At 38.4% G+C, this 14,562-nt stretch overlaps 1 protein-coding gene across 2 annotated transcripts in view; it reads left to right on the plus strand.

The window, feature by feature from the left end:
* The window catches only part of FBXL4 (F-box and leucine rich repeat protein 4), a 76,657-nt gene extending 62,537 nt beyond the window's left edge, over positions 1–14,120 (plus strand). For both annotated transcript variants that reach the window (XM_070376569.1, XM_070376570.1), the window contains exons 7-9: positions 5,480–5,551; positions 8,216–8,528; positions 13,933–14,120. In XM_070376569.1, coding sequence (XP_070232670.1) covers positions 5,480–5,551; positions 8,216–8,528; positions 13,933–14,096 — 549 coding nt within the window. In that variant the 3' untranslated portion in view covers positions 14,097–14,120. The remainder of the gene's footprint in view (positions 1–5,479; positions 5,552–8,215; positions 8,529–13,932) is intronic.
* Positions 14,121–14,562: the final 442 nt, after the last annotated feature.

Consider the following 14,562-nt stretch of genomic DNA (forward strand, 5'->3'; position numbering starts at 1 on the left):
GGTCTGGTATTCCCATCTCTTTCAGAATTTTCCACAGTTTATTGTGATCCACACAGTCAAAGGCTTTGGCATAGTCGATAGAGCAGATAGATGTTTTACTGGAACCGTCTTGCTTTTTCCATGATCCAGCGGATGTTGGCAATTTGATCTCTGGTTCGTCTGCCTTTTCTAAAACCAGCTTGAACATCTGGAAGTTCACGGTTCACGTATTGCTGAAGCCTGGCTTGGAGAATTTTGAGCATTACTTTACTAGCGTGTGAGATGAGTGCAATTGTACGGTAGTTTGAGCATTCTTTGGCATTGCCTTTCTTTGGGATTGGAATGAAAACTGACCTTTTCCAGTCCTGTGGCCACTGCTGAGTTTTCCACATTTGCTGGCATATTGAGTGCAGCACTTTCACAGCATCATCTTTCAGGATTTGGAATAGCTCAACTGGAATTCCATCACCTCCACTAGCTTTGTTCGTAGTGATGCTTTCTAAGGCCCACTTGACTTCACATTCCAGGATGTCTGGCTCTAGGGCAAGGCAAATGTGTGTGATTTAGTCTTAGGTTTTGTTGTTTCACACACATTGGTTTTTAGAATTTGACTCTGGAAAAGGTCAGTTTTCATTCCAACCCTAAAGAAGGGCAGTACCAAAGAATGTTCAAACTACCACACAATTGCACTCATACTTGCAAGGTAATGCTCAAAATCCTTCAAGCTAACCTTCAGCAGAACGTGAACTGAGAAATTCCAGATGTACAAGCTGGATTTAGAAAATACAGAGGAACCAAAGATCAAATTGCCAGCATTCACTGGATTATACAGAAAGCAAGAGAATTCCAGAAAAACATGTGCTTCATTGACTATGTGAAAGCCTTTGACTGTGTGGATCACAACAAACTGGAAAATTCTCAAAGAGATGGAAATACCAGACCACCTTAGCTCTCCTAAGAAACCTGTATGAAGTTCAAGAAGAAACAGAATCTGACATGGAACGATGAACTGGTTCAAAATTGGAAAGGAGTATGACAAGACTCTATATTGTCACTCTGCTTATTTAACTCGCCCAAGATAGTTTCTTGGGCAAACTCTGGGAGATGGTGAGGGACAGGGAAGCCTGGTGTCCATGAAGTTGCAAAGAGTCAGACTCGCTGAGCGACTGAATAATGACATGATCTTGAACATTCTCTTTTTAGAGCTCAATCACAAGTCTAACTTTTCTACCACAATGTTGATCTTCAGGTTTAACCTATTAAAGACAATATTATTTTCAAGTTGTGGTTATGTATCAGTATATAAACTGTATCATATTATATATTTAAACAGTATAAAAGAAACAGTTTATAGTAGGTGATTTATACAAACATCTATAAAGTAATTGAATTTAAATATCCTAAATATAGTTAGTTTCAAGTACTTTAAATAGTTCTTAAAATACTTCAACTTTTAGTTTATATTTCCCTTACCCAAATTTATTGATATTGGAATGCTGGGCCCCCAAAAAATTAAATTAGAGAAAGAGAAATTCATACATGTATGTGTATCTTAAATTTCAATAATTGAGTTATTGTGTTCTTAGGATTTCTTTGGTGGTATTTCTTATGTAAATTTATAAATATTCATTAGTGAATACACTTTTCTAACATCTCATCTCATTACTTGTAGTTACTGCTCTGATGTGTTTGAAACATCATCAGTGAAAGCACATTTGTGATAAGGTGATGTCACTAGTCTATTTTAGTTAATGTATGTTTGTGATATATAGACTTGTTATCTGTTTCATTAATATGCTGTCTAGGAATCATGTTTTAGAGTAGGAAATACTGATTTAAAAAATTCTACCATCCTATATTAAGAGTGTTGTAAGTAAGGGTTGTATTCGTTATTAAAGATAAGCAACAATTTTTAACTGTAAAAAATTTTAATTGTAAGATGTATTAACTAGTTAAAATAATTATAAACCTATATTAATGTAAAATAGTGATCATAATATTGCAGATGTAGATTATATAAGGTCTCATTATATTATAAAATGTGCATGATGTATATATAATTGTTATTCTACTAAGCTCTAAATCTGGACTATCTAAAACTTATATGTGAGTATAATAAGCATCAGTTATCATTTTATTAAGTATTTTTGCTTAGCACTTTAGAAGTCTGGAAGAAAGGAGATTATGATAGGAGATTACTTTATGGATAGCATCACTTAAAAAAACCGTCAATGAAAATTTGAATTTCTATCTTCTTTCATCTTTTACATATGCTTTTTAAAACTTTTTATTTATTTATTTTTGGCTGTGCTAGGTCTCCATGGCTGCAGAGGCTCTGTCTAGTTTCCGTGAGCAGAGGCTCTTCTTCAGGGTGATGTGCAGGCTTCTCATTGCAGTGGTTTCTCTTGCTGCAGATCAGGCTCCAGAGTGCTAGGGCTTTAGTAGTTGTGGCATGTGGGCTCAGTATTTGGGACTCCTGGGTTCTAGAGCACAGGCTTAATAGTTGTGGTGCAAGGGCTTCGTTGCTCCACGGCATGTGGGATCTTCCTGGACCAGGCAATGTACCAGTGTCTCCTTCACTGGCAGGCAGCTTCTTTCCCACAAGCCACCAGGGAATCCCTCCTTTATTTCTTAATAAATTTCCTTGTAACAAGTAGAGGCAGTAATAATTCCCTGTAACCTATAGTTATCCATTGGATTTTGAAGCTGCTGATCAAGGCCAGTAGGTAGATTTCAGGTAGAATGCAAAAGGATTCTTTCTTTATGAGTGGAAATCCTACTTACCAGGTGCCAGCATTCATCTAGAGCAGGGGTCCCCGACCTCTGGGATCTAATGCCTGATGATCTGAGGTAGAGCTGATGTAATAATAGAAATAAAGTGCACAATAAATATAGTGTACTTTAATCATCCCCAAACTGGTCCCCCCAACCCTGGTCCGTGGAAAAATTATCTTCCAGGAAACCTCTCACTGGTGCCTAAAAGGCTGGGGACTACTGACCTAGAGTATGGTTTGAAAATTCTGTAGAAGGAATTAACATGGATCCAGTCATTTCTTAGTAACTCCCTTCCACAGTGATTTAAATAACGTTGACCTTTGTTTAAAAATTGCAAACTCATTTGAAAATGAATCTGCTGCTTTGCATTATTAAAGCTACTAACTATTTAAATTGTATTTTAATTTTATAGAGCTACTCTTATGCTTATATTGAATTTTACAGGACTAACCAGCAGAATTTGTCAATTTGGGGACCTTAAAGGTATCTTAAATCTTTTAAATGAGAGGTTCATAAAATTGTTCAGTTTTTATTTCTGAATACCTTTTTTGTAGTACCCTTAATGTAGCTTTAATCCATCTGTTTGTGTGTTCTAGAAGTGTAGAAGTGCTTCAAATAGTCATTAAGGTAGAATTGTTTTCTTAAGTTGGAGGTGGGCCCGTTCATTCTGAGGATAGTAAATATTTTCGACCTTGCAGGCCATATGGTCTCTGTCTTAACTACTCAGCCCTGCTGCTGTAGAGTGAAAAGTTATAAACAATACAGAAAGAAATGGGTGTGCCTTGTTTCAACAAAACTTTATTTATAAAAACAGACAATAGGCCAATGAGCCGTGTTTCATCGACTCCCGCTCTAAATCATTGAGTCTGTGGTCTCTCTAAAATCAGGTCATTTTATGCCTGGAAGTGAAGAGGCAGTTTCTGCTTTTTGCTTTATCATCAATAGTAGTACTTTCATTCTGAATACTAATAGAATAGAGAAAAGAAAAGATACTAAAGATACTCTAGATTGGTTAACTGGATTTGGAGAGATTGCCGGCTGATCTATAGAGGTGTGCTCTATACCTGGGAAAGATTGAAAGCAGGAGAAGGGGACAACAGAGGATGAGATGGTTGGATGGCATCACTGACTCGATGGACATGAGTTTGAGCAAGCTCTGGGAGTTGGTGATGGACAGGGATGCCTGGTGTGCTACAGTCTATGGGGTTGCAGGGTCGGACACAACTGAGTGACCGACCTGAACTGATACCTGGGTATTCCCACAGTCTCTGGTTTATCATGAGCTCTGCTGGAGAAAGTCAGGAAACTGTTAACTTGTGCTTGCTCACCTCAGTGCTACCAGTCAACCGTTTTATTTATCTCTATTTGACTCCTTGTTACATTCCTCACAGCATCTCTTCCAAGGTCATTCTTATCCCCTCATAGCTTGGTATCAGCATTTGATCTCTCATCTCTTATTTAGGAAAGATGTGTGGTATCATTCAATATGAATCTCTTATGTTCTATGTTAGTTCCTTTTTTAAGGTAGGAATGAAAAATGATCATTTTTATCTACAATTAAATGAAGTTTTAATTCTCAATTTAATATGCAGACTGTGTAAGTTATTGTAAAATATTTGCCTAAATAAGTAGAATTAGCTGTGAACAGTGAAGGAACTCAGCCATACATGTACATGTATCCATTCTCCCCCAAACACCCCTCCCATCCAGGCTGCCACATAACATTAGGCAGAGTTCCATTACTATTCAGTAGGTCTTTGTTGGTAATCCATTTTAAATATAGCACTGCTTTTTTTTTTTTTTTTGGTTTTGTAACACTTGAAATAGATTAAACAGAAGTTAAATACTATCATTTTAATTTTGTTAGATGTTATTTATTTAGCTCAAATATTTAGAAAGTTTGCCACGTTTGAGTAGTAGTTTTTTTTTAGTTTATAAAAGAAAAAACTAGTAATCTGAATGTTTTGCATTGTTTTAAAATTTGTCACAGTGGGCATGTAATCAAGTGAGATTTTGATTGTTTAGAGATGTTTCAGGAACCATGATTATGTAGCAGTCTCACACACCTTTGGGTTTCTTTAGTGGTGAGACTGTTTTCACTGCCCAGGATGGATGGGCTGAAATGGCAGGAACATGACTAGAAAGCTCACGTTATATACGTTTCAGTCAGCATGTTGCTAGTGACAGGTGCTCGATGGTTGTTGGGATCCTTGTCAACAAAGAGAATCCTTTGACATTAAAGTCACTGGCTCCATCCTGATTTGGGGTGGCTATTGGCAGTTCCATCAGGCTGCAGCTGATCAGTGAATGTCAAAGCTGTGCTGTTCTACACTGTCACCAGCTCTCGGTGTGTGTGTGTGTGTGTGTGTGTGTTTTAGGAGGGATGGTTTGGCTTATCTTGTTATTTCGTCTTCACCAGGCTTTCAAATTGCTTACCTTTGGGAAATGCACTGAGAGGTCATAGGGAATATAAGTGTCTTTAGGACATGCAAAATCATATACAGAGTGACGACTTATGTGGAGACGAGTAATGATTACCTTGACTCCAAGCCAATCAATGGTGTGAACACCTGGGGACTCATTAAATGGCATTTGTGGTGTCTGTAACTGAGGTTTTGAGCTCTGTTTCAGGAAAAGCAGTGACAGCCCCTAATGTCTAATTGACCTCTTTGTTTCACTTTCTTTCTTTTTCCTTATTTGCGTCTGATGTGGGTCCCAATGGCAGCAAACAGCCCTGCTCAGCATTTTGAACTTCTGTTCAGACCTTCAGCACCTCAGTTTGGGTAGTTGTGTCATGGTAAGTATTGGAAAATTATTTTTTCTTCCCATAGGTGAATTTTATCCTGACTCACCCCACACCCACCCGCAGCTTTTCAGATTTATGGTTAACAACTGTGCACCCCACTTTCAAACATTTTTCTTAAATTGAAGAGTTTGTCTTTGAAACATGGACATTACTTATCTGTGAGAACAAGGAGAGAAGTATAGTGTGGTGTAAAGTGGGTGGTTCTGCCTCAAGTAATATGTTATCTCAGACAAGCTATTTACCTGTCTGGGCTTCTTTACAAAATAGTGCATCAGTCATACCCAAAGGCCAGTAGTTTGGTAACTTTTTCACGAGGCTAATTTTAGTTTTTGAGATCTGAGATTATTTCCTGGAAATGTTGATGATAGTAGATAATTTCATTTTGTTTGCTCCTGTGTTTGTTTTAGTGCCCTTATTGAGTAAGATAAAATGATGGCCACAAGCCTATGTTGATGCTCACATATTTTTTGAAGCGTCACTGGTCTATGAAATCCAAAAGTCTAGGGACTCTTGGAATAAATAATCTTGAGATTTAAAATTGTAGTTTACATGCCATTAAAAGAGTTCATGGCATGAATTAAATGTTTTTCAACTAAATGGCATGGTTAGTAGATAGTGCTGACACTTAAGGGACAGCAGAGCCCTTGGTGTGTGTATGTATGTGTGTTCTGTGTACGTGTGTGTGCATACACACTCAAAGGAAATGCATCTCCCAGTGTAACTAACTGTAGAGCAACCTATTCCTTTTTATTTTCATTTCCTGCTCCTGCCCCCGCCTCCACGCACACACTCAAAGCCGACTCAGGAAATCCTAAATCATTCCAGTTTTTCATCCACTTATTAGGAAGACCTTAATAAGCAGGATGAAGGTAATGGCACCCCACTCCAGTACTCTTGCCTGGAAAATCCCATGGATGGAGGAGCTTGGTGGGCTGCAGTCCATGGGGTTTCTAAGAGTTGGACATGACTGAGTGACTTCACTTTCACTTTTCACTTTCATCCATTGGAGAAAGAAATGGCAACCCACTCCAGTATTCTTGCCTGGAGAATCCCAGGGACTGGGAAGTCTGGTAGGCTGCCCTCTATGGGGTCGCACAGAGTCGGACACGACCGAAGCGACTTAGCAGCAGCAGCAACAACAGCAGGAAGCCATTTCATGGGCTTCTGTTGGGTCCTTCTAGTTTCTCTTCTACATGAGCTCAGTGACATTCCGTGGCACTTTCTGTGACAACACACCAGCCAGTTACTGTCACTTGGATCTTTGCCTATTGTTAGCCCGCCTTCTTTAGAGTGGTAAGGACCCTGTTTTAACTTTGGCTACAGGTTTCTGCCTGTTAATTACCTCCCCATAAAGTAGAGCAGCATTCTCTAGAAAAACAGGCCTCTGATCACAGGCACTTTAGAGTTGGAATTATGTATGTTTATAGTTGGAATTAGGTGTAGTAGCAGGCAACATTTTCCAAAGTTGACCTATGGAACGTTAGTCTTAAAAGATATTCAATTTAGAAAATTGTGTATCTATGAGAAAGAGTAGGGCAGATAGGAATTCTGGGTCAAAATTAGGAAACAATGCTCCTATATCCTCGTCCTGACATTTTCAATAGTATTTCCTACAATAGACAGTTTGCCTTTTCTTAAGCCAGTATTTTCTAGCTTTACCTGACACTGAACCTGTTTTTCCATATCACATCTATGAACATGTCCCACTCACTCCCAGAGACCCCGGCAGCCGCTACTCCCTCCTTCAACCCCTGCCACTGTACTCACTGTCATAGCACCTTGTTTGTTATTTTACTTATCACTCTCTGAATTTATTTTGCTCACTTATCTGTCTGTATGTCTTTCCAAGGAATGTGAACATGGTATTTTTTTTTTTTTGGTTCACTGTTGTTGCTGATATCTGGAGTAGTGCTGGCACATTGTAGATGAAACTATGAATAAAGAAATAAAAGGAAGTAATCATTGGAAATGTTTGCTGTTTCATTTCCTTTTGATGTCTGGTGATAATGCCAATACCTGATTATAACAAAAGCAAATAAAACTCTTAAAAGAATCTGTTTAAAGAAACATCATTAAAACAGTCAAAGTCCATGAACAATGTTTAATTCTTGATTAGTAGAAGCTTATCCCATGATCATGAGTTAAATCACTAGACACCTCTGGTAACTGACAACAGCTAATGTATCACCATCTAAATTATTTTCAGGTTGCATTTTCAGTCTCCAAGGACCTCATGTAACCAAAACTAGTATCCTTATTAGTACTATCAACATATTCACTTACTATTTTAGAGCCTATCAAAGTACAGGCCTTTCTCAGGGAGATCTTACATTCCTATCAAAGCGGCAACAGCACTGTCAGAATGGGAGGCATACACGAAATAATCCTGAGGATTTCAGGCTGCCTTTGGATTTAATTCATTAACATCCTGTCTGGAATTCTTTTAAGTGGCTTTTTAAGGACGTGATTACTCTTGCTGTTTTATGAAACAGCGGCCGCTCTGGGAGATGAGCGAGCAGATCTGTATTAACCTCAATGTGGGGATGTTTACATGGAAGCAAACAACAGGAGGTGATTAAGGATGTTTGAACATGCTCCAGACAGTTTCTGTTTCTGAGCATAGTATGGGAAAGACTGAAATTACTTGATTTCCAGATTGAAGACTACGACGTGACAGCTAGCATGATAGGAGCCAAGTGTAAAAAACTCCGGACTCTGGATCTGTGGAGGTGTAAGAACATCACTGAGAGTGGGATAGCCGAACTGGCTTCTGGGTGTCCGCTTCTGGAGGAACTTGACCTCGGCTGGTGCCCTACTCTGCAGAGCAGCACCGGGTGCTTTGCCAGACTGGCACGCCAGCTTCCAAACTTGCAGAAACTCTTTCTAACGGCTAACAGGTCGGTGTGTGACACAGACATCGAAGAACTGGCCAGTAATTGTACCAGATTACGCCAACTGGACATATTAGGTAAGGTGCAGTCTGTAAGTTTTGTTTTAAAGCCTTGACATAAAAGCTAATCTCAGACATTTTATAAAGAAAAAAAAAATCTTGGATGCAATCAAAATGTTGTCTTGATAATTATAACTGTCCTTAAGTAAGAGAGGGAGGGCAATAACAGAATTTTATCACTGAACTTATCAGAAAGCTCTGAATAATCCTTAGTTCTTGGTCTAGTGAGAAGAATGAGAGTTTGGATGAGCCGTGTTCTCCATTTTTATTGACAGATAAGAAATAATCCGTTTGTGTAATGAATTCAAGACACACACACAGCTTCTTGATGTTAAATTCTTGATTAAAGAATACGGTCTCTATCCCTGATGACTGTGCTTTTAGGAGTAGTTCTACCCTAAGGCAGAGCTATTGAAAATCCTTCCCAGTTCTGGGATTCCTTGTGTCTTTATTGCAATTTACAGCCAGAAACTGTGTGATATTTTGTTACTTCTGATGTTGGCCAGAATTGCTAGGATGCCACAGTTATAATTGCCCACACAGTTGTGAACCCAAAACACTTGCACTGTGTTTCTGGTAATCTATTAATACTAATAGAGTAGTCCTTGAAGTGCTAGTTATATCTTTTCCTGTTTATTCAACATTTAACCAAAGGGAAACCTGAAGATTTTCAGCACTGGTGTTTCTGGTTTCACTTAAAATCTCTCCACAGTCCAGGCTTATGGTACCTTTGTAGGTATTGCTTATATAGTCACATGTTACTTATCAAAGTTACTTATAAGGCAGAAATTGTTTCTTAAAAACTTAGGAATGGAAAATTAAGCATATGGGATTAATAGTTACAAACTAAGCAACAAAGATATATATATGCTAGAATTATATCCAGTATCTTATAATAACTTATAATGGAATATAATCTTCAAAAATTACTGAATCATTATACCATATACCTGAAACTAATACAATATTATAAATCAACTATACTTCAGTGAAAGTAAATACATTTTTAAAAATCAGTAAAAAAACAGTTGATTAAAAAAAATTTAGGAAAAACTTCTTGTTTATTATATACACACTTTGGGCTAGATTCTTCGTCTGTGTTATATTCTCCTTCATCTTCATAGCTCAGAAAGCTGGATATCATTTGTCTTTTCATAGTTGAGGGTGCTGGAGCCAGCAGTTGACATGTAGCAGAGCAAGGGTCAAGCACAAGGATTTTGACCCCAGGATCAGTACTGTCTTTTCAAAACACCACGCCCGCTTAACTTGCTTGTTTCTTTTCCTGCGTATTCACATTCTCCCTTGAATTAGCCTAGACTTTTTTATAAGATAAATATTTTGGAATTTTCAAAAAAAAGTCAGTCACAGGGACAATGAGAAAAAGCAGCCAAAGGCCTTTAAAAATAATCATGCTGTGGTGGATTCATGTTGATGTATGGTAAAACCAATACAATATTGTAAAGTAATTAGCCTCCAATTAAAATAAATAAATTTATATTAAAAAAATAATAATCATGAATTCCATCAGGCTTCACTTCAGAGGATGGTGCCAGTGTTGTTTAAAATCTATTTTACAGTTTCCCATCCAAAAAAACCCTCAAATAAACCCTGAAACATACACTAGAGATGGAGAGTAGCCAGTATCTGAAAGAGATGCAACCAAACTACAAAGACACAAGTAACACTGATCCCAAAACAAAGCACAGTTGTTATGGACCATGGGTTCTGTTGTCAGATAGTGTAAGTTTGGTCTATGAATGTATGATTTACTTGACGGAGACATAAAAGAAACACAGGTAAGAAGTATCATGACTTCTTTTGAAATATTTGTGACTTGTATGAGCAAGGGAGTATCATTATTTATTTTGCTGAGTATAATTATATAATTTTCAATGGAAGATGACCATCATGCAAATATATTGGAGCATCTTATTTCAAATATAAAGAGCACAGTAAAAGAATATCACTAATAATAACTAATAATGTTAACACCAAAGTGACTGTATGCTTTATACTGTTCTGAGCATATTTTAACTTATTTAATCATCATCATAACCTCATGAGGTATTAATAGATATATTAGCCACAGAGGAGAAAACAGGTGGAAACAGGTTAAATGATTTGTCCGGGGCTCCTGACTAGTAAGGAATCTGGACTTGAACCAGAGTCTCTGCTTCTAACCACTGTGCTGTATTTTTATTGTTTTTTGGTTTCTTTTCACCATTTAGTGTTAGACTCCTTATTGTTTTCTTTTAAAAGGGATTCTTAGTTAAACCATGCTGATATTCATTATTTTATTTGTCATTTTGTGATTAGCACATATGAATGTTAAGCGGCATAACTTCTTCATACTAAACGTACTTATCTATCAGTACAAAGCTGAATAAGATAGAGTACCTGTCTTCAGAGAGTTGATAACCTAGCAAGAAGGAATAAAACAGGCATATAAATAACTGTAATGCAAGCTAGAAGCAAGTCCATCTTGATGAGGCTCAAAGCAAAGAGAAATATATATATATTTATATATATATCAGAGACATGGAATCAGAGAAATATGGATGATCAGAGAAATAAGGAAAGGCTAATTCAAAAGGCTAATAGGGGACTGCCCTGGTGGTCCAGTGGTTGAGAATCCGTCTGTCAATGCAGGGGACACTGGTTCGATCCCTGGTCCAGGAAGATCCCACAGGCTGCGGGGCAGATGAGCCCATGTGCCACAACTACTGAAGCCCAGTTGTCTTAGAGCCCATGCTCTGCAAGAAGAGAAGCCATTGCAGTGAGAAACCCACGTGCTACAACTAGAGAGTAGCCCCTACTTGCTGCAACTAGAGAAAACCCGTGCTTAGCAACAAAGATCCAGCATAGCCCAAAATAAATAAATATATAAAATAAAAATTTTTTAAAGGCTAATAGGTATTTTAAAGATAGACTTAAAAAATGAGCAGGAAATTGGGGGAGGAGGGCATTTTAGGCAGAAAGAATAGCATGAAGCAAAAGCAGAGGAGTTGAAGTCACAAGACTATCTTTAGAGAATAGGCAGTCTTATTTGATCTAAAATGTTGGTATAATGGAGAGTAACATGGGGAGTTTTGAACACCAGGATGAGGAATCTGCACAAAATTAAACAAGGAAGAGCTCTTACTGGGCTTCAGTTAGGGGTATGAGTGATGTATTTAGAGCTATGTTTTAGGAATCCTTACCTGGAAGTGAGTAGTAGGTGACTTGGAGAAGGAAGAGATCAAAATCAGAGAGATTGGCTGCAATAATCCATCTAAGGAGGGTCTACACCAGGGCGATGGCATTGGGAAATTAGCCAGCACCCCTTCATCCTTTTGTTGAGTACACACCTATTGAGCATATACTGTTTGGCCTTGTTCTCAACACTGGAGATACTCAGTGCCCTGAAAGAGCAAGCTGCCTGAAAACAGGACTGTGTCCTAAGGAGACAACAGAACAACAGCACAGAGTGCCCTGGAAGAATACGACAGGGGACACCAGCCCAGTTAAACGTTCAGTCTCTGACTTCCTTCCCTGAAATTCTCTTGGGCTTTAGGAGCTCTGAATTTATCAGGAAAGTCTTCCCTAGTGGCTCAGTGGTAAAGAATCCAAGCTGCAATGCAGGAAACACAGGTTTGATCCCTGGGTCCAGAAGATCCCTTGGAGGAGGAAATGGCAACCCACTCCAGTATTCTTGCCTGGGGAATCTGATGGACAGAGGAGTCTGGCGGGCTACAGTCCATGGGGTCACAAAAGAGTTGGACATGACTTAGTAACTGAACAACAACAGTTTATCAGGAAACTCAGATTCAAATGACCAAGACTGGCAAATAGACAATGGTCACAACCCTGGGTGAAAAACTTCACAGGCTTCGGTGAAGTTTTCTGATCTTATATAACGAAATCCCCATCAGGATAGCTTACAGTATAGTGTTAATCTCTCAGTTGTGTCTGACTCTTTGTGACCCCTTGGACTGTAGCCCACCAGACTCTTCTGTCCATGGAATTCTCCAGGCATGAATACTGGAGTGGGTAGCCATTCCCTTCTCCAGGGAATCTGCCCCACCCAATCTCCCACATCGCAGGCAGATTCTTTACCGTCTGAGCCACCAACTAAAGCATATGAAAAAGACAATTATCATGAAGATACAGGTATCCATCTCAGATCCCTTGGGTAGAAGCTGGCTGTGGTCAGACCTCAGAAGGGACTGAAAACCCTCAAAAGTCGAGGGACCTTTTTCTCTTTTTCCTTCCTTCTCCTGTCTTGCCTGCTGAGGCCCCCGTCCCCCATGCCCTCCCTCTGCTGCCTTAGGCGCTGTGTCTGCATCTCCCTCTGGTCTTGCTTTGTTCTTCTTTTGTCATGCTGGCCATCTCTGCTTCTCTGGGTACACATGGCCAAATATAGCAATCCTGACCCAGTTTTCCATGTCTTTAGTTCAAGAGATTGAGTGGGCACTGGAGACTTTACTGAATCCCAATTCTGAATTCCCAGGAGGATCTGCATTGGTTTGTCACAGGGTTGGTTACAGTCAGGATCGCAGTATAGTCACAGCTTCTAGAGTCTGTGGCAGGAAGGGGAGGAGATAGGATTTCTCAGAGCAAAAGGCATAGACTACTGTTTCAGAAACTTTAATCCACATCCCACGAATGTATACGCAATACCATTGTGGGTTGTTGTTTTTTTTTTTCCCTCTCTAGAAAACCTGTAGTTACTACACATGACATCTTAGAGCCTAGTCATATTTGGTATATATTGAGTACCTGCCATGTATCGGGTGCTTTACATGATTTATATGATTTATATTCCATCTGAATACCCCATAATCACTTCAAATTTATTATGAGCTAAATAGTACTCATCAGCCATCATTTGTCTTCCAGTCATGCCATCTTATACTTACTGTAAAACTTACCAAGTTGTATTGTACTTATTTGCTTTCAACTCTGGTCAATGAGTTCTTTAAGGCAGGTACATGTCTTACTCATCTTTGTATCTCCAGTGCCCTGAGACAGAAGTTTCTACAGGGTAGTCGCTCAGTAATTGCACTGCATGGAATTAGAGGTTGAATCATTGTAAGTATTGAGGCCTGATTTGACCCACGGGTTCAGGAAAATGAGATGTGCAAACAGTTTTGAACTGGGGTGAACAGAAATAGGAAAGTCTGGAGGAGCTGATTGGAAAGGGTAGGAGGTAGGAATGAAAATCAAATGGGTAGGTTATTGATGAAATTCAGGTCCTAGATTGACCAGCTTGGCTGGAAAAAATTTTTTTACAGGACAATTTCAACATTAAGTCTTTTAAGAAATGTTTTTAATTTTTAAAAGGCTATTTTAAATGTATTTTAAATAATTAGCAAAAGGAACTCTTCATCAGGATATTATATAAATGTTGTGTAATGTTTTGTTTTGTATTGTTTTTAAACAGGAACAAGAATGGTAAGTCCGGCATCCTTAAGAAAACTCCTGGAATCCTGCAAAGATCTCTCCTTACTTGATGTGTCCTTCTGTTCTCAGATTGATAATAGAGCTGTGCTGGAACTCAGTGCGAGCTTTCCGAAAGTGTTCATAAAAAAGAGCTTTACCCAGTGACTTCATACATGTCCTGTAATAAAATGAATGTGCTTTTGTAGGATTTTGTTTTGGGGTTGGTTTTGTTTAGTTTTTATAATGGTGGGCATGTCTTAATGTCCCATTAAGACATTTGTGGATTTTAAAGAAAAATGTGGAATTGTCCCTTAAATCACTGCATCAATGATTTAAACAAATGTTTTCACAAAATAATGTAAGCACTTTCCTTCAAGAATATTTGAGTGGCTCATATTATTTTTATCTTTGGTTAATCAGTGGTATAATGCTTTAGTCAGTAACTACATGTTTGATAAAAGTAATATGGAAACATTTTAACTTATTTTGAAAGGAGCACTTTGGACAATAAAGTATCATGATATTTATGCAAAAATAAAATTAATTTTTCACACCTCCATGTAAGGATGCCTTATTAATAATGAGTCTTATGACCTGGCCAGTATTCTGTTTGGTATGTACAAAATTGTCA

The sequence above is a fragment of the Bos mutus genome, chromosome 9 (genome assembly GCF_027580195.1).
Source record: "Bos mutus isolate GX-2022 chromosome 9, NWIPB_WYAK_1.1, whole genome shotgun sequence".
In the NCBI taxonomy this organism is placed as follows: Eukaryota; Metazoa; Chordata; class Mammalia; order Artiodactyla; family Bovidae; genus Bos; species Bos mutus.